Source organism: Ambystoma mexicanum, chromosome 9 (genome assembly GCF_040938575.1).
Source record: "Ambystoma mexicanum isolate Mex_15411 chromosome 9, UKY_AmexF1_1, whole genome shotgun sequence".
Lineage (NCBI taxonomy): Eukaryota > Metazoa > Chordata > Amphibia > Caudata > Ambystomatidae > Ambystoma > Ambystoma mexicanum.
The window spans coordinates 287,587,332-287,606,967 of record NC_090931.1 but is presented as its reverse complement, the minus strand read 5'-3'; the positions used below and the strand labels follow the sequence as shown (position 1 = coordinate 287,606,967).

The following is a 19,636-nucleotide window of genomic DNA, read 5'->3' as shown; positions in this document are numbered from 1 at the left end:
TTTTAGAATGGGGTGCTTTAGTAAAAATTAACACTATTTTAGAAAGTACTGGATGGTGGGTCAGCGAGTTCCATTAGTCATCATACAAAAAGGCAATGCTGTCCTAGTGAAGGTTGAACATAGACCAAGAGCATTTCAGTCACTTTTAAGTAACTTTAGAGCTCCAATGTCATGATTTTATCAGGCACTTGGTAGTGTGCATGGGTGTCAGTAACTGCCAATACAATCCCTTCCCCCACAAACAGCATTTTAACGCAGGTCAAGGAAACCAAATTTTATTCAGCCTGTCACAAAAGAAACTGCTTTACATAAGAAAATAACCAGCATACACGTAACACTCAAACTAGTACAGCTGTTCTTGTGCTATCCGAGTGACTGCAGATACCAAAATGTAGTACAAACAAAAAACAAATACATTCTAGAACACCCAAGAGCTAGTGATGTCACATCAGGTGCAAAAGGTCTAGTCCGCAGGGCAGCAGGCACAAAAATGATTCCCACAGGCACAACAAGAGCAAACTCCTTGGTGACATCTGCCCTTCTACATTAGGCATGCAACTGCCAGGAACTGTACAGAAAAACAATCGACAGTTAAAATAAATACTGATTGACATAAACCTGATTTGAATGAGCACAATAAAATAGAATTTTCCATAATCTGACCAAACTAGTGTACCTACTAGTCTGCAGATTAGAACAAACAGTTAAATGCCTCCAAAGGTTATTGCCTTAGTCCACATTGGCAATGTATTGCCATATCCATTGATCCACAGTGTTTATACCTAGTAGGCATCACAGGACAAAATTACCATGAAAGCAATGGGGCAGTGGGCTACTGTAGTTGAGATTAGTTCAATGAGAATGGTGCAGCACAAATGAAGACATGACAGCAACAAAGATTAGTGATTTGCAGATGGGACACCTTGGCAAGTCAAGGCCGTAAACAAAAGGAGAATGTCATGTAACAATAGCTTGCAAGCACCATTAACCCTGCCCCCCCCCTTCAGTGGCAAAGTTTAAAATTAGCCAACAAGACTCAATACTTGCTGCACATCCTAGTGCTCTAGTCTCATGCAAGCCATACCTTTTGGAAACATTAATATCAAACTGTACATCAAAAATATTAATGAAGGATTTCACTCACATAATTGCCATGTGTACATAATTTCGGACAAATCTAACTGATGAAGACGAGGCAAACCTTTCTGGTCAAACAAACCTACCGGACAAGACAGAAGCAGAAAATGGGTAGTGGGATTGAAGTCTTTAGGCTTTCATCACCAGCTGGCTGGTTCGAAATGGACTCAGTTACCCATCACTTACAAAAGTAGAGTTTGTGAAATGAAGGCTTGGTCTGAAATATATAGACCAGTAGTGAAATTCATAGATGTGCCAAAGACAGACATGTGGAATTCAGTATTAAAACTCCACCCAATTTGTAAAGCAAACTGCAATAAGCAAGTGTCTAAACATGGTAATACTTTACCAACCAATACCAGCTAACAGCGAACGTGCACTGGTTGGGATGACCTAAACAAAGTACAAAAATTCACAACGTGTGTTTAGCTACTTGCTTTGGTATGTCCGAATAGAAATGTTAACAAGGGTTAATGGAGTAACACTTTATTTTCTCACCATTGAAAAGGCCATTGTTGAGCAGTTACATTGTTTCCTAGTGAGATACAACTGAAGAAAGCAACAACCAAAAGGAAAAACAAAATGCTGCCTTCTTTTCAGGCAACATTACAGTCATTGTACTCTACATACACATTAAATTACAGTCCATGCAGCTGCACAGCCATTTTACAGGTGGTTCTGGCTTCAGCCATCAGTGCATCACAGTCCAGGTTTCACTCAGTCCTTGTTGCCTATCCAGATTTGAAGAGCAGAATTGCAACTTGACCCAAATAGAAGTAGATGAAGTGCTTTGTCTCGTGTGTTACGTAACTCCCGAAATTTCTTCCCACTATGCAGTGCCAAGTTGGGTTGTACTTCTTGTCAAATTCCTGAGACAAAAAAAAAGTATATAGTTTGATTGCAGGCAGTTTACATGTTAAAGTAATCTTTGTTCCTGCGAACTAAATAACTAGGAATCAGTAATGATCTAGATTGGTTTCAAGTTTATTTTGCCCATTAACCCACTGCCTTCACCCCCCCCTTCACTTGTTTCTGAACGCATTACCCAGTAACGAATAGCCTTTGTTGCGCTCAATTCAAGTTGTCTCAACATCTGACCTCTACTAGTTTGGATCACGCACGGGTCTGCAACCTGATGTTTTGACAACTGCCCCCCCTCCCCATAACTCCTCAGCATGGACATTTGTCCAAGACTGAGGAGTATTGCTAAATAACTGCAGAATGTACCAGCTATTGGCATGAGCCATTAATGTATAGCAACACCTTATCCACCCAACTGTAATAAAACTAACTCCATTAAGACAAAGGTAGGCAGACAGATTCATACCTGAGCATTTGCTCTTGGGAAGTGTATGCATTTGCTGATCGCAAAAAAAAAGGCAGCTGCAAGAAGTTCATTTTCGTAATGCCATTATTTACATGGAGTAAAGTATGCACCTGTTGTGAGATTACTGGACTAAGTGGATCATGCAGTACATCACACACAGACCTGATATTTGCATAGTGTAGCTAAAGTACTATTCTAAAGCGTGACCACACCATTTGAAGTTCAATTGTAAATGCCGAAACATGTACATTTAACATCGCCATAAGCACCGGAGCAGCAGTCTTGCCAGTCGGTCCCGAGCAGCCAAGGAAAGTCTGCTGCTGGATATTAAAATAAAGGAGAAACTTCTCCCGCTTGCCTTGGTATTAGGCACATGTGGGCATGGCCTTTGTTTTAGTTGGAAGTGTGCACGGCCTATCTGGAAGCCATAGTAAATGGATGGATATTGGTAGCAACAGTAGCTCATACGTTAATCCGAAAAGTAGCCAAATAAAGTTACTGTGAAATAAAAGTCAGACCAAGAGGTTCAGTTTTAACTTGAGATTTTTATTTTCCTTAACATAAATGGCGAGAAACACTTAGTGGGATATTCTGATTTTACATTACAGCCACGTTTTAAGACAATAAATTATGCTATAAAGGCACAAGACCTACTTACTGCAAGACATAGGTGTTCCAGAGGTGCCGACTGCGCGCACTTACGACATGCAACTTTTGCACGCAAATGATCTATACCTGCAAGAAACAGATGAAGGGAAGGTTGACCCCACAAGGTGACCAATAAAATTGATATATTCAAAGGATGTGCAATTAAATATATTTGTGTTACTTGATTCAATTAAACAATTTTTACAAGAGCCATTTCTCTTCAAGAAACAGTCATTTCTTCTTTTAGAAGTCTTTGTCCCAGGCTTACTCGGTGTCGGTAATCAAGGGGGAAATTAGGAACGTTTTGATAACCTGTACCCATCAGGTTAGGAAGCCAATAGCTTGAAAGAATCCAACTACCACGATGACCCAGGACGTTTTTCCCCCCCACCATTGAGGCAGCACCACCAGTCCTCTTCATCATAGCAGCTTAAGTTTCCAAACAAGTGTCCAAGGTGTGTAGAGTGGCCGGCTGATACCCCCAGACAGTGCAATAATAAATTTGACGGATTCCAACGCATTCGAAGGCTTGCAAAATCTGCATGTTTTTTCTTCGGATTGCTTCCTTCTTGACAATAAGAGGTTCAAACACATTCAAGAAATTTGCAGTCTCTTATTCGGACATTTCAGCAGATAAGATGGATTGATTCGTTTTGGTCCAGAAGAGGGGCAAGTCTTGTGTCAATTTAGAGGATGCTGATTTTTCCAGCATATCAATCCAGTCTTTCTCCAGGATATGTTCACTGGATTCTGAATAAGTTCTTCGCTTGAGCTGCCCACCCAATGCAAAATCGTTTGAATCCTTCCCACCCAGTCTTCAAGCATCTTGCAAGATCCTGCTAGTATTTCCCGATGCATTTCTTTCAGGATTAGTGGAGCGCTGGGTAGCAGGATTTTACGATACAGCATGATTTCATTCCATGCCACAATAGATCCAAAGGACTGGAGTGAAGGCTCTCTTCTGATCAGAACAATTGGAAGGGACTGTGGGAGATTAAGGACCTTTCTCCAGTACAGCCCTTTGACTTTCAGCCAGAAATGTATGGGAAGTTCAGGTAAAGCTTCGGCCCCATAGGTTATACTAGGTACAACTTTAGTTTTATAAAAAGTTAGTACTGGGACAGTGAAGTGTCCAAATTTGTTTGACACTGCTCGGGACTGAGAAATTAGGAGGCAAGTTTGTCAGGTTGTCCTGCATTGGCACTTCCTTACTGCTTTTATTCAAGATAATGCTGAGATATTTGAAGTGGTTTACAATTTCCAATTGTTGATTACCCACTGACCAAGTGAATTTCTCAGTGTTCCGGATATTCTTTCCCATTGTCATGATTGATTCATCAGGCGGCGATTTTCTTTCCAGGTATGCATCTAGGTTGTTAATCTGCCTCTGTAGGCCTATCGGCGTGAGGTCCAGGAGAATGATATCACCTGCATACAGCAACCTTGAAATTTTTCTCTCCCAATGTAGTGGGGAAAAGAACGAATTCTGCCCTCACAATCCTTTGATGGGACCAGTGGGCGGCCTCGTTTAACCCCTCTCCTCATGTCTCAAGACAGGGAAAGTTGGACTCGATTGTTCAGGTGGACACAGCGAGGCTTCAGTCTACGGGGCCTTTATTGGGTCCAGGATCTCAGCAGGGATGGTGTAATTTGGCCCACAGGATGGATCTACCTACTCGATCAAAGGCCGTATAGATTTTAGGACGGCCCTCCAGGACTTGGCTTTTAATACTCAGACAGAAGGTTTGTCATCCCGACAAATCCCTCCTGTAGTGGGTCCATCAGGGCAGATGTAGATAGCCAAGTTTGTAGACTGTCCAGGATTAGGGCTCCAAATTGGGCGGTAATGTGAAGGATTGTCTTTAGAGCCTTTCTTAAAGACTAGCACCACGATCGCCTTCTTCCAGGAGGGAGGAATTGCTGATGACTCGTGAAGACCTCCTTTTATGAAAGCGGACCAGGATTCTATGTTTTTTTTCAGGTCGAAGTTAGTGATGCCGTCCGGGCCCACAGCCCTGGATCTGTTGAGTTATTTCCCATTGGATCATTTCCAGGTCAGTCGGAATGGCCCAGGTATTCCTTGATCCAATAGGCTGGGGGTCCGTCCCAATCTCTGGTATACCATAAAGATCTTAGTGTGATTCCCATGTTTGTACCCCAATGGAGTTTGAGCACTTGGTTCATCAATTGCTTTGCCTTTTATAAGAGTCCGGAAGTCTTGAGTGTTTTTTCCACAAATTGTGCAAAGCATTTGCTCTGCGTCTTCCTGCAAGCGTTGGAGTTAGTTTTTTGTATCCAGTTAGATTTTGCAGTGTCCCGTTTTCTCACCCAACTTTTGGCTACCAGTTTGTTGTACATGTGAGCAGGACGATTTGTCTGCACTCTTCATTCCTTTCCTGGGTCTAAATACGGATAACACTTGTGTAATCAGCTACATGTTTGGCCTCAGTAGGTTCTCTGCCCTTTTCCTCCATACACATCCTGGTGAGTTACGATTGCTGTTTCTGGCAATCTTAGCCTCGTGCCACTTTGATTAACTTCCAAGTTAGGGGTGGTATAGCTGGCCTCTGCCCTGTTAGAAGACCAGGTAAGTGACAAGATGTTATGATCGCTATGTTTAGTCCTGGTCATTTCAAAAGATTCCTTTAAGGTCAAGAAGTTGCATGAAATCCGATGTAGATGGTGGCTTTTTGGTTCTCTCCCCCATGTCGGGATTTGTTCCTCTTTGGGCCCAACCTACTGCTCAAGATTCGAAATTTCTCGATTTTTTAAGATTGATCCATCGAGACCCACCATGTGGAGAATGGAGACCCGAGTTATGTCAAGGTTTAAGTCTCCCACGATTATGACATGACTTTCGTCAATTAGAGAGTCCACTTGGTTGATGAAGTCATTGGTCACCCGTTTAGGGTTCCAGTATATTAACAGAATCTCAGCCTGCGGATTGGTTAGCATGGGATTCAGAGTGGTAGCCCAGGCAATGGTTGTTGCCAGAATAAATTCCAATGCTTTGAGTACTTTAGTCAGGTTTAATCTGCTCCCTGATCTTTTGGTGGTAATGAGGCCTGATCTAGGTCTGCCCTTGTTTGCTTTATGGGCTGGTGAATGGGCCAATTGGTCGCCAAAACCGGTTTTTCCATCAGCCATGTTTCTTGTAGACAGTACAGAGCAGGCTTGTCAATAGCTCGGCCAGTCTGCTTGTCCCTTGTGATGGCCATTTCCAATTGCGCTATAGGGACTTTCATCCGGTCCCTTTTTAGATTGTTATTGAAAGACAGCCTTCTTGCCTCTTGATCCTTTCCTGTCTTGCGGTGGATCCACCAATTGGAACCGGTGGATAGAGCAGCGAGTTTCTGCCATTGGAGCTTCCCAGTCTTTCCTTGATTTCCTGTGGTGGTGGGGGGGGGGGGGGGGGGGATCTAGCTAAGTGCTGTGTTTAAATCGAGAAGTGGAGTCAAAATTTCCTGATCTGGGTAATTGTCTATCACTCTTGCGTTGAATACTTCCTCGAAAAGTCCGACCATTGGCGGGCACAATCCTGCCCCTTAAACCTGAATAACTTCCGATTGAGGCGTCCTTTCCGGCTGAGATTTCGAACAGATGTCGCCTAATGTTCTGGTCAGGTCCCATGTTAGTGTCTCTCGCGCTCCATATTTGTTGCTGGATATAGATTGAATCTATGTAGGTAGGAGTCGTCCTTCCTTCCATTAGGGTTTGGCTCTATTGATGTTTCGTAATGTTGATATGCGAAAGGCGATAATGCCCCACGATTCAATACCCAATTGTCCGGCTCTTCTTGGTCCTTTGCTCAACGAGAACTTTAACTTCAATCATTTGCCCCGTATCCCAGTGAGTGCGTCTGAAATTTTCCTCTGAGTGACTGGGTTTGTTCCACAGAGTCATGCACTCTGGATTTATAATGTACTTCTGTTTGTCTTGGCAAACAGCTCCGCTCCTTTGCGTTTTCCTGGTGATTGTTCGATTGAGACTTTTCTTGAATTCCTAATTGACCAAGAGGGGCGTCCCTATGAGGTTTTCCATCATTACTTCGTCGACGCTCCCTCTCATCTCTTGTCTTGAGAAGGTCATTCTGCTTTGTAGGCCGGAGTCCTGATATGAGTGGGACTTTCACACTCTGCTTCTAGATTCCCCTTCATCTACTCTGGCGCATCTGAATAAGATCAAAGCGGTTCTTCTGAAGTTCTATTTTCTTGAGATTCGGTTTTTCCCCTTTGACGACAAGTGGTCGGTATTTCTGATTCTTCCGGTGTAAATACTCATGTTCAATAGGTCTATTGAGCTATCAGAGGCGTTGCACGGCCTGTCCCGACTGGAGAGCTCTCTGGACTTCAGTTTGAATATGCTTTTTTGGAGTGTCTTTTTCGGTCTCGTGTTGCTTTTATTGTCCTGAATTGGAGGGACTGTGTCACTGCAACCCTTGGTGCTCGATTGAGCTTTTTGCATCTTACTTCTCTTTTGCGTTGGTAATGAAGATCCTTTGTGCTGTAAGATTTGGAAAGTCGAAGGGATCTTAAATGTTGGAGTTTGTTTTGAGGCAGGTTGTATTTACACCTCCTCCGGCAAATTACAGATCACTGAGCAGTTTTTTCCAAGGTCTTGGGCTGCGGATCTGATGTTATTTGGCTGTCCTTGGGTTGTCCTTGAGGCAAAGAAATCGGATTATCGAGTGGAGATGTCGCTCGCTGGGATTTTAGGGCCAAGGCCCCAGCCAAAGAGGCTTTTCCCCGATCTAGGATCTCCCTTCATCTGATGTTGATCAGTTGTGAGTTCCTTGCGAGGATACAGAGATCATTTTCAGATCAAATAATCCAGAATCCGGCCCTTTAGAAGTGTAAACTGATCTTGTAGATCCTAGGTGCTCTCGGCCATCGTAACAGCAGGATCGTGATGCAGACACAAAACCTTCCAAGTAATTAGGTTTAGTGTGCATGAATGCAATCAAGGTATTTTGGTCTTTGAGTGTCATTGATGGCTTCATAAAGCTTCCCAAAAGGCGCCAGAGCAATTGTTTGGATAGTCCTAGGATCCAGCTTTTTGTAGGCATGCTGTATCAGCCTTTGCATAATTTTGCTCAATCGTCTCTGCTTCAAAGGAGATCTTACACTACGAGCCAGCCCAGGGTTGTGTCTTTGAAGTTGCCAGATCCATTGGTTGATATTCCATAGTTAATTTTGTTCGCTCGAGGGGTGCTGTTGGGAGTCAAATTGGTTGGTGGAGGAGCATTATTTCCTTACCCCCGCCAGTGGATTGGGGCAAGCAGAGGTCAGTCAACTCGCTAGATGGCGTAATGTCCTTGGACTGCTATTTCAGAGGAAGCGGGACTGGATCCAGAGTATGCTCAGCAGTCTGCCTCTTTAGGCCCTCTTGTGGCCTCGGCAGATGGCATTAACTCTTGGGGGAGCCTACGTTGTTGCATGCACCATTCGCCTCAAGATTAGGCCTTTCTTCAAGGGTGGAACCTTTCTCCAGAGGGCCAATTAACCCTTCTACCACCGTTCCCTCAGTGTCTCCAGGCCCTGGGGGGGGGGGCTTTCCAAAGTGCCATTTTACTGGCCCTATTGATGGACTTAAATAGGGCTTCTTTTTGCTATTAACCTCTACTGGAGGGGAATTCTTAGAAGGTAGAAGTGGGACAAATGAGTCGCTGTTTCTTCCACAATAGCCAGCAACTCGGCATCAGAAAAGTCCTGTTGGCGTTCGCCCTCATGACGTTTTTTTTCCCCAAAAACTCCTTGATTGTATTTAAGGAGATTGAGACATTCGAGTGTGAGAGTCTTTCCCACCCACCATCTTTCTCTTGTATGGCACCTTTGGTCGAACAGATCTTTTAGAGATCTGTTTATGAGGATTACCTGCTACTCGCAGTGAGTAAAGTTGTGCAGGAACACTTGATGCCTTAGGATCCACTTGCTAGGGGCATCTGATAAACTCTTCAAGTTTACCGAAGGACAAGGACTCTGAGATGAGGGTTCGCTAGCTTGCTGTCTCGAGGGGGCGAGGGTAGGGCTGGCTCCCTGTGGCGAGATTGGACTCACCGCCAGTAACCTTAAGAGAAAGCAATTCCTCCCTTGAGGGAGGAGAGGTGGAGGGCGAAGAGCGAGCAGAGGAATGGCAAACCTCCCCTCCCGGCGGAGTCTTCAGGTCTTCCCAACCCCTTATGTTGTGCATCATTGCCACTGCTTCATGGCCGGCACTCGCCAAGAGCAGACAGCTCCTGTGGGGCCTCGTGGGCAGCGCAGCCGCCCGCCATTTCAGCCGAGGGAGGCCGCCACAGGGGATCCACCAAGCCCAACGGTCGTGAAGTAGACACTGCCTCCCAAGTCACACTGGCCTCTGGCTGCAGAACTCCACCCAGAGGGGGCTTCATTTGAGGCAAGATGGGAAGCAGTCCACCCACCCTTTGTTGTCTCTAGGGGTAGGGAAGGTGGGGGCAGTGATTGAGTAGTTTTGTGAGAGCCAGAAGCCCCTTTACTTTTTTGAAAGTTATTTCTGGGATTTAGTCCCACCAGCTCTATTGGGGGAAATTGAAGGCACTCACTGCATGTGGATGCGGTACTCTCCCCTCCGACGGGCTTTACAGCCGGTGAGGATTTTCCTCTTGTGGGGCGTCTGGGAGGCGTCTTGGTCGAGGCCCTCTGAGGAAGCGAGCATGTTGTCAGAGAGGCCCAGCTGGCGCAGTCTTCCACTCCATAGGTTACGCGTTTCCACCGCGTCAGCTGGTGGTTTCCTTTTGAGTGACTCCGGAGCTGCTGCCATAAGCATCAGAGGCTGGAGGCAGGGGACCTCGAAAAAGGACTCCACGCAGTCTGATTTTCCTCAGCTCCGGGCCAATTTCCCAAAGGGAGAGTTCCAGTGGAAGTAGTCTCCCGACACGATCATGCAGGATCGCGGACTGCCGACTGCCTCGTCAGCCAGCTTCGCAGGGGAAAGTGTTCTGAAGCTCAAGGCTAGAGGCTCTGCACACGCCTCCAGAAATAAACTGTAGAAACACTGCGCACAGGTAGCGCTTGCTGCCAGTACTGCTGACTGCCCTTGTCCCCGTCAGCCCCTTGTGCAATTAAATCTGATATCAAGGTCAGACCGGGTCCATTTTGGATACCTTACTTTAAACTGGCTTCTGTTACAGACTACATATCAGTGGTACGGGATATGCAGCGATTGTCAAAATTAAAACCATTTTAACGAACCCAAGTCTAAAAAACTAATTTTTAAAAACTGTCGTTGGGAATGGGAATACTAGTTTTGGGTGGTGGGGAAGTATGAATTAAAAAGGGGGCTTGGTGGATCCCAAAAACAAGCATTTAGACATCAACAAGTCACTGTTGTGATTAATTTAAAAAAAAAAATAAAAAAAATAAAAAAAAAAAAAACACATGTAACCATACTCTTTTCCTTGCCACTGAAGATGGGCTTCTTAGTAGGCCAGACCAAGGAGTTTTTTTTTAAAGCACCCCATTTTTGGTTCTAGGGCGATTCAATTACCCTACAAGGATTGTTGGCAGCTGTGATTTAGCTCTGATTTTGGAGGCAAATCGATTTATACTTTGCTGTGCTTCAATGTTGCCCTCCTACGGGGGGGGCTTCAAGCTGGGAGGGAAGTGCGGGGAAGCCTGGCCGAGTGTTGTGTCGTCACCATACCACCTAATCTTCGTATGTCCTGAGCACATTGTCGTGGAGCTGTTTTTGCCAGCTGCCTCTGTTGCCAAGCTACCTGCATTCTTTGGCTGGGTTACTTGGTTTTCCCGATACCAGTGCTTCTTCCCCTGTGCAACGTGGATTCGATTTGCAGGTCTAGGTTGTAATTCGTCCTGGGTTGATGTCTGGGTACCAATCCCCATGACTGGTTCTGCCGCTAGTACTGAGCTGAATCATGCATGGCTGTCATCCTGGCCCTGGAGGAAATGGCTTGGAGGCCCATCCACCATATCATCGACTCCTTAGTCCCAAATACACCCTTCTCCAACTTCTCAAACCTGAAGCAGGAACCCCCCACTTCGTTTCGCCTCAGGCCAGACAGTAGCTCTTGCTTATGGGAAACTTTTATAGTGTTCCTGGAAACTTCAGATTCAATGAGCAGGAGCTTAAACCAGCTCATGGTTGTCAGGAAAAGCCCAGCAGGCAGGACCTACTGCAGAAGAACCAGGAGAGTACACAGCGACCGCAAAACCAACTTCCACACGAGATACAAACTAATGTTGCCCATAATATACATGTGTCACTTAACACTCAATGTCATATGCATGTTTGTAAGGCACTGGGGAAATTAGCTCCTAGTAACTCTTGGTTTCAAGTGAACCAGATTCTCCTGGCCTAGGAGCAAGAGCTAAATAGCTCCCAGCAACCAGGAATTTAAAACCCCAACTTTCTACTTTATCTGACTTTGGGTTGGCCCACTCGGTATTGTTGAATCATTTAACCCCCTTACCATCCGCGGCTGTTCGCTAGGAATGGATGCAGTCCAACTGGTGTGGGACCAGACATCTTGGTATTAGGTAGCTCACCTTTTAATATAGACCTGTGATACACAGCTCGTTAGTGTGACTGAGCAGCCAGGCTCATCTTAATGGGGTAAGGTGAGCTGTACAATGAAATCTATAAATACAGGTATCCCAAGTAAACACTTACATGTATAAATAATGATATATACACAAAGATATTTAAAGAATTCTTTAAAAACCAGCAACTAATGGTAACATTTATCCCAAGTTAGGATTTAAGTAAAAAAGTGAATAAAGCCAGTGAGCAATTCTTTCATGGGTTATACATCCAGCACATGATGCAATTTGAGGTAGTAAGAACCTTCTGCAGTATTGAGTTTATAGTTCAGAGTATAGTGGGGGTTGCAGGCAGTCTTATCCAGCAATAGTGTTCAACAATTAAAACCTGCAAGTTTTAATATGCACTATAGTCAGTTCAAATAGAAAATCACAGCAACTCAGGAGTAACCTTGAAGCCCAAGCTGAAACGTGAGCGCGAGTGCGTGGAGGTCAACTCTGACGAGGTTAAAATTACACTCCAAGGTAGGAAGCACCACAAGATAAGCCCCACGTGAACTGAAGAATTTGTTCCAGCTGCATGCCTTCTGGTTGTAGGGCAGCAAATCCTTGTGCCTGGTCCTTTGTTGTGGTGATGTCTGGTAAGCTCCTGCAACAGCACGAGAGGGACCCGCAGCAATGGATTCTCTTCGATTCAGCAGCTCCTTGTGGTTTTGGTGCTTTTTTCAGTGCCAGAGGAAGAATGAACAGCTCTGAAGTGACTGGATACCTTGGTCCTGGACTCTGGATTAAGATTTCCTGCTTCTCTAGGATCCTCTGGATGGCCACAACACAAGTTTTTGTTAGATTTGCTGCACTATGATGGTCAGGGGTCCTCGGGTGGTATTCTGCAGCCTTGAAGTCACAGCAAGTTGGTGGTTGCGCCAAAATGGAATTTTGTCTTGAGGCTAGTTGGCACCACCAGCCTAAGGGAGGAAGTCATCCTGTGTGGGTCTTCCCAGTAAGAACGAAAACAGGGTCAGTACAGTTGCAGGGCTTCACCGGGCCCTTCGTGGTCCGGTAGGGTGCTTCTAGCGTCTCTTCACGTCTTTGTTGGCTGCTGTCCCTCCAGTGGTCGACTGCTTCTAGTCCCCAAAACCTTGCCTTTTAAGTTCCCATTCATTTGCAGCTCTAAGCTGTCAATCACCCATCAGGGTGGCAGTCCACCAAGACAGCCAGCCAATCAGAACGGTTTCACTCAGGCACACCTGGAGACATGGAAGTTTTGGGACCCTCCCTCACTTCATGCCTTCCCCAACACACTGGAGCCTGGTGGGCTTCACGGCTGAAGCCTGCCCAAGGATTCAAACAGTAAAAGCCCAAGAAATGGCAAAAAAAGGAACATTTCTGGTCATCCTTAAGTGCTGTACTGCAGCCGAGGATTCAGCCTGCAGATAAATAGCACACGTAGTAAAAAAGAAACCACTTCCAACAGCTCTTCAAGTGAGTTAGTCTATGTTACATGAGAAGTGGGATAATGACCTCTGCCCCCAAAGGTCTCCACATAGGGGGTGGTGTGGAATGGACCCACTAAGGAAAAGACAGGGGTCATCAGTAGTTAACACAAGATAATGTAGTCAAAAATTAAGTCCAAGGGACTTCAGTGTCACTGCACAAAAGGTGCTGTGCGTCAATGCAAAACAGCAGATGCCTATGGAGTTTACCAGACTTCACAGTAAAACAAAATTCCTAGTCAGAAAAACAGTGAGGAAAATTTCCCACTCAGGATTTAAAATTAAAACACCCCGAGTCCAGCAAAAGAGCTGGGGGTCTAAGGTTAAAGGGAATATGCCATTGCTCCTCAGGTGGAGCCTACTTCTCTAGTGAATGCCCAAGCAGTACTACTGCAATGTAACAAGCTAGACTAACTAAAGGCAATAGGCACTTCAGCACATACAAAATTTTAACTGCTTGGCTAGCACAGGCCAAAGACCATTGCTGAACTTGCAGATTGTCAAGCCCAGCAAGAATTCTACTTAAAATCACCATAATCCATGAGCCGATCAGTGGCACTAGACCCATACAAGAGCTGTTCAATTCCTTGAGACACTGGACAACTTGGTTAGCTGACACCAATCAGGTGTGCGAGCTTCAAAAACAGACAGCAGGATATTCCCATGCAGGCCACTTGAAAACCCTTCCCGCAAGAATAGCAGAACAATTACAATTCAGGAAGCTCCTTAAACCACATCATAACCCTTTTGCCACTCCAAGACTGTTCACCCTACCACCCTCCCCCCCCCCCCCATCTGATCAGAGGCAATTTCAGTCCAATACATTTTGGCTGGTACCATCGACTGAAGTCCTGCTTAACAGGGTGCCCTCTCCGTTCAAGACTTGGTAGGATTTTGGCCTTATGCAAACTGTACCATAAAGCAATACACATTGACCAAACTGTTCTTGAAGTTTGCAGATGCCTATGGTAGCAGGCCTGGATCAACAGTTTATACTATTTTCAGGCTGGTTTTTAGCCTGTTGTGGATATATTATTAAGACATCAAGGGGCATACAGACCCCCCTAGGAAGGGTTGAGGGTGCATGTATATACCTACACCAGGGATTAGGTGGACCCTAGCTCAACCACGATCACCTCCACAACATCTAGATGTTCGGTAGACTTTTCTGCTATGCGCTGGGTCTTCAAAGCCTAAAAAGATAAATTGTCTGGACACGAGCCTCAAACTCACCATGCTTATTTTAAGGATCACTTCTGAGCACCCCCACTTTGAGGTCAAGGACAGAATAGTTCTTGAAAGGTTCTTCTACAGTGTATTGCCAGTAGCTTAATGGAAATACATTTGTGAAATTGTTCAAAGTGTGTTGTGGCACGATCCTTGCTATAGGTGGGTTAATCTTGTCTTCATGAAGGGAGAAACCGACTTCCCACAATGGCAGAGTGCAGCAGATTTTCACGACTTCTGCAGTTGGAGCACCAAACCCCCATCTGGAGAGTGCATGTTTTGATTGTATGGCACCCTTCATCTTTTCTAGGCTCTAGTAGACAGGGCAACTTTATAGGTCTGACAAGTCTTACTCCTGGGACATTTCAATTGGTCTCAAGGCAGCCACGGTCACCACTGCCAGATACATTTGTAGGGTTGGGGGCACTTAAGCACAGTGTTTTCCATTGCCTGTGAATACATGTGTATTCCAAATATAAGACAGCTACCCATTAACTGGCAATACCATTTCAGAGATGTAGCTAGCATATTTGTTGGACCCATTGATGCAATATCCTCAGAATGAAAAAGCAAATACCCTTTGACAAATGCAAGGCGAACACCTTAGCAGAATCCAGAGGCAGACATTTTGTTGTAGCCTGACCCATGACAAGTGTCCACTAATGTTTAACATGCGAGTGGCTTGGTCAGGTGTCAGCATAATTAGATTGTGATGTTTGATTGCTTGGACCTGCATTAAAAGTTCTTCCTTTGCAATCTCCGGTCATTCTACTTTGGACAAGTATGCCAGGTTTGTTGACGTAAATTATGCTTTTGCCATTTGGTCACCAAAAGGTTTGTGTAATCTAAATAGTGACATGTCCACTGCTAGGACATGTAGCACACAGATGGCAAAGAAACAGATCTTGATCAAACGCTGGACGTGTATACCCTGCCAAAGAGGAATGCATCATATGTGGTCAGATGTCGGAGATCATTCTAGAGCTTTGGCACCAAAACGCTAAAGGATTGGCCTCTCATGCTGGCATTTACAATTAATTCTAGCAGATCGACTGAGCAGATTGGCAGAAGCCAATCTTAATTGTCTGCTAGGGGTGCACCACGCCAAGCGGTTCCAAATTAAGGCCAGTCCCCTACAGTAAATGTGTTGTACCATCTTAAATTGCATCTTTATTGCCACAGGCAACCAATCCAAGTCTAAGGAAAGAAGAACTAAGAGCCTGCCTGATTAAATAGAATCAAAGTCTGGCAGTGTCCTTCTGGATTAGTTGAAGTTTAGAGCTTTGAGACAAACCAAAACAAATTGCAGTAATCCAACTCTATTTAAAAAGCACTCTTGCTGGAAAGGTAAAATAGTTGAGGAACCTTTATATAGATTTCAAATTAAAGAAACTGCTTATGAGTTTACTCGATTAGTAATAGTCGGGTCCGAGTGAAGCCAAATGCCCAGATTACAGACGTTATAGATGCAGGAAAAGTACCCAAATCAAGAAGCCGGTGCTCTATTGGATTAGGGGGGAAGTCAGATGCATGAATCTGTTTTTGTAGAACATTGGAGTGGAGTGTTTAGTGGCAGCCAATTAAAGACATCCAAGACAAAACTTGCTCCATGCACGATACCCTCCATTGGATTTCGAGTGGTACCATTCCATTCATAGGATAAATGGAGTGGTTGCTGCATACATGTAGAAATTCCTTCCCAGAACAAGTTCCGCCAAAGGTGTCAAATAAAGGAGCGGGCTCATGAGCATCAAGAGGGGATTAAACTGCATCCTTGGCAAATGCCACGACTAGCTTTACATGCCCAAGAACACCATCACCTACTGCTTGCGATCATTAAGCTATGCTTGCAATAGTGATGTGCAATATTGCTTTGGGTACCAAGATTAAGTGCATCACTGCCATTATCTTCATGCCTAGGTTCAGGACTCGTATCATGGGCTTCTGGTAAAAGGGAAATATGAAGCTGCTGTATGATTTACAGGCTATGACCACTTTGTACATGACTGGGCTCACAGAAATGTAGCATCACAAGTAGATCATGGCGTGTCCCCCAACAGCCTTCCTCTGCCAATAGGACAACATATCTATGCATTTCCCTACACATGTGCAGCCATCCAACTGAACACTCGTGTCAATTGGATCCCAAATAGGAGTGCTTCCAGAGAGCACCAACATGTCATGACTAGGGATCATAGGAATGTGATATCAATGGCAGAAAAAAGGCATTTCAGTGCCAACGTCAGCAACCTTTAGAGCTCAAACTGTATGACGGAATGTATTCACACCTTTACATCCTACAGACAACGTGTCCGTCCACAAGGTAAAGCTGGCATGTTTAGGTATCAAGCTCCCAAAACTTGAAAATCCCTTCAGAAGCAGTATGTTTTATTGTATGGACTATGCTCCAAATGGCAGCCACGACCAGTAAGCTGTGCATAGCACACCCAAGCCCCTCCCATATTAAAGTTTCACGTTAGAACATCCTGCTTAGACCCCTTCAGCCATCACTGCGAACCAACAGGTAGGGTGGGTAGCTTTCAAAATACTTTCATCTGAAGCAATAAATGCAGTTACCAGGCATCACCAGATCATGAACAGAACCTGAAGTTGCAAATAGTTAACCATGTCCGAACTACATACTGTATTAAGGTGTCTGCACTGCATTGCGAGAGGGATTCTAAACTAGCTTTGTTTTAATCCTATGCTGCACAGAAAAGGGCAATACTTAAAATCCCTCCAACTTCCTTAAACTCCCAACCAATTTTGCAGAAGACATTCAATGAGAGGCTTATAGGAGAATTTCTGATGTGGCTATTCGTGTGAAAGCAAGGCGCTTGCTGGCATTAACTGAAACTAATACTTTTACACTGCAGTTCTAGAATGTTCAGTGCACAGGCTCAGAACACTGGACAAGGGTCAACAGGTTTACATGGATGGACCAATGCAGGGTTCTGCAACCTGTGGGCTCTGGATGTTTTGGCCTACAACTCCCATGAATTGACTAGCAAAGGGCTAATTGGAGTTGTAGAAAAACATCTGGAGAGCAGAAGGTTGCAGACTACTGAACTAAGACTGATTGGGAGTAAAAGGTACAATAAACGAACAGCCAATAAGTTACAGAAAATGGCAGGCTAGGTTTACATCAGATACTACAGATTTCAGCACATTTTCAAACCCAAGAATGGGAGGAGTGTAGGAACAGGTAGTTGCCTTCAGCACATGGAAAATACCTTCTTGATGTAGGCTGCAATGTCCTTCTCAATGTTGTACTTCTCCATTGCCTGTGTGGCACAGTCGACTGCATCTTGCTGCATGTCCTCAGACATGTCTGCATTCTTGATTACTGCCTTCCTGTCAGACATTGTGACCCTAAAAATACAAACGTTACAGGTCACCTTTGCAGCACTTAACTGTCGAACAATGAGCAGTTGCCAGTTTATGTAGGGCTGAGGCCAGTCCATTACCCTGCTTACATTGTTCAGAAGAGAACTAAAAATGCTAGATTCTGCAGCCAATGAAATTGGAACCACTGTCTGGTCCCTTATGCACCATGCTACCCCGCTGCCAGATATCCAGCAGCTCAATTTACAGCAAGCAGAAGTGCAACATAGCTGATTTGCATAATTCTCTGGGGAGGTTGCAACAGGTGGCTTAAACAGAAAAGGACTACCTCCTGCCTAAAGGTATACAGCTGGACTGCATCAGGCAAAGCAAGTGAGCCTGCCACCCCAACAACATTGCAGTAGTGTTAGCCTAGTGAACATAAACGTCCTTCCCATGCTAAGTAACTCAGCACATGTCTGCTCTGCTGGTGAGGAGTGCAGCAATACATTTGTACATGAATGCTCCCAGAAGCAGCTTTAATGAATCTTGAAGTGAAGAATTGTGATGCATGTTGTACTAAACAATACAGAGTTCTAAATCTCAGAAACAAATTGCAGAACAATCTGAAATCCTGATGGCATGGATAAAGTTCTTTCTGCAGTACAGTTCTTCTAGGACAAAAAAACCATCCCTGATGAAGTGCTGATAATTCTTGGTCATCAATACCAGCATCAACCGTATTGTATGCCTTCTGGACAAACAAACGCAACCATTTGTAAAAAGTAGCCCGTGAAGTGCAGCGCTACTACAGCTAGGACCTTGGCAATATTCAGACTGAGGGGAAAACCATGTACAGTTGATCTCATTGAGATTCACCTTACGAGTGCTCTTGGGTAGGGATGAGAAAGTTAACCTCACGACAAAGACATGCCTTGAATCTTATGTTATTGGTCATTGCAGATTTCACCCGGATGAAGAAATTTAAGTTCATGATGCAGCCTGTTACCTGCACCCACCTTTTGTTCGGCCTATATTGACAGGGGCTGCTCTCGTCAGGACCAAAGGAAAGTGGCTTTGCATGTTACACCCCCACCACATTAGTCAAAACACAACCCTGCCCGCCCATCCTCCCCCAAAACCCCTTCCACTTGCTTCTACCCTCAGTTCAGCTATTGTATTGTTAGTACCAGCAAACCAGTGCCCCAGGAATGTCATTAGTGCATAGCATTTACAAAAACAAAGTTACTTGAACGGATGCTGGGTGTCATTTTACACCCCTAACTTCACTCCAACTTAGTCTCTGGCTCTCCTTAACTGAGGCACAGAACTAGTTGCAGCAAATCGAAAACCCAGTCAGAAGAACCCTCACATTATGCAGCCTACCACCACCAAATAAAACCATGTCCCCCAAAACCAGATCCATAGTTTAGCAACCCAAGGAGATTGCAATGAGTTCTGGAGGGAGAGCCACCGATTAATAATGCCTAAATTGCCATGAAGTAATTTCCATCCAGAGGTTCCACTTCCCAACTTGAGTAAATAGAACAATTTTAAATGCAGGGGCAGCAAGTAAAGGTTATCCATGCTTTCTGATCAAAAGCAACATCTTGCCTTGGAGAAAACAAAGCATGCTTGCAGAACACCTGGGAGTAGCGCAGATATCATACCAACAGATCACTGAAATGGGCATGTGCCGGAGTTACCAATCCTGTCTCAGATCAGGTGGAGTTGTCGGAAAGAATTGCAAGGTGCTAGCCAGCAATAAAAGCAGCCTGCCTCAATTCTACACATGTATGCAGCACACATTTTAGTTGCTACAAGAATCCACTTGACAATGGGTAGTGAGAATTTTGAGTCTGATAGTAGGGTTTACAACTTAGCAATGCATGGCAGTCCATTAGGCAAGAGTGACCTTGGCTGCCTTAAGCCAAGGTCAATGTGGAGTGCTCAAAGGTTCAGAC

The 19,636-nt window shown here is 44.8% G+C and overlaps 1 protein-coding gene across 1 annotated transcript in view; it reads right to left on the bottom strand.

Annotated features, from left to right (window-relative positions):
- Window positions 1-259: 259 nt before the first annotated feature.
- Window positions 260-19,636, bottom strand: part of DYNLL2 (dynein light chain LC8-type 2) — a 46,002-nt gene continuing 26,625 nt past the window's right edge. Inside the window, exons 2-3 of the mRNA XM_069614662.1 lie at window positions 17,582-17,720; window positions 260-2,006 (exon numbers count right to left, since the gene is read on the bottom strand). Coding sequence (XP_069470763.1) covers window positions 1,869-2,006; window positions 17,582-17,713 — 270 coding nt within the window. The 5' untranslated portion in view covers window positions 17,714-17,720 and the 3' untranslated portion in view covers window positions 260-1,868. The remainder of the gene's footprint in view (window positions 2,007-17,581; window positions 17,721-19,636) is intronic.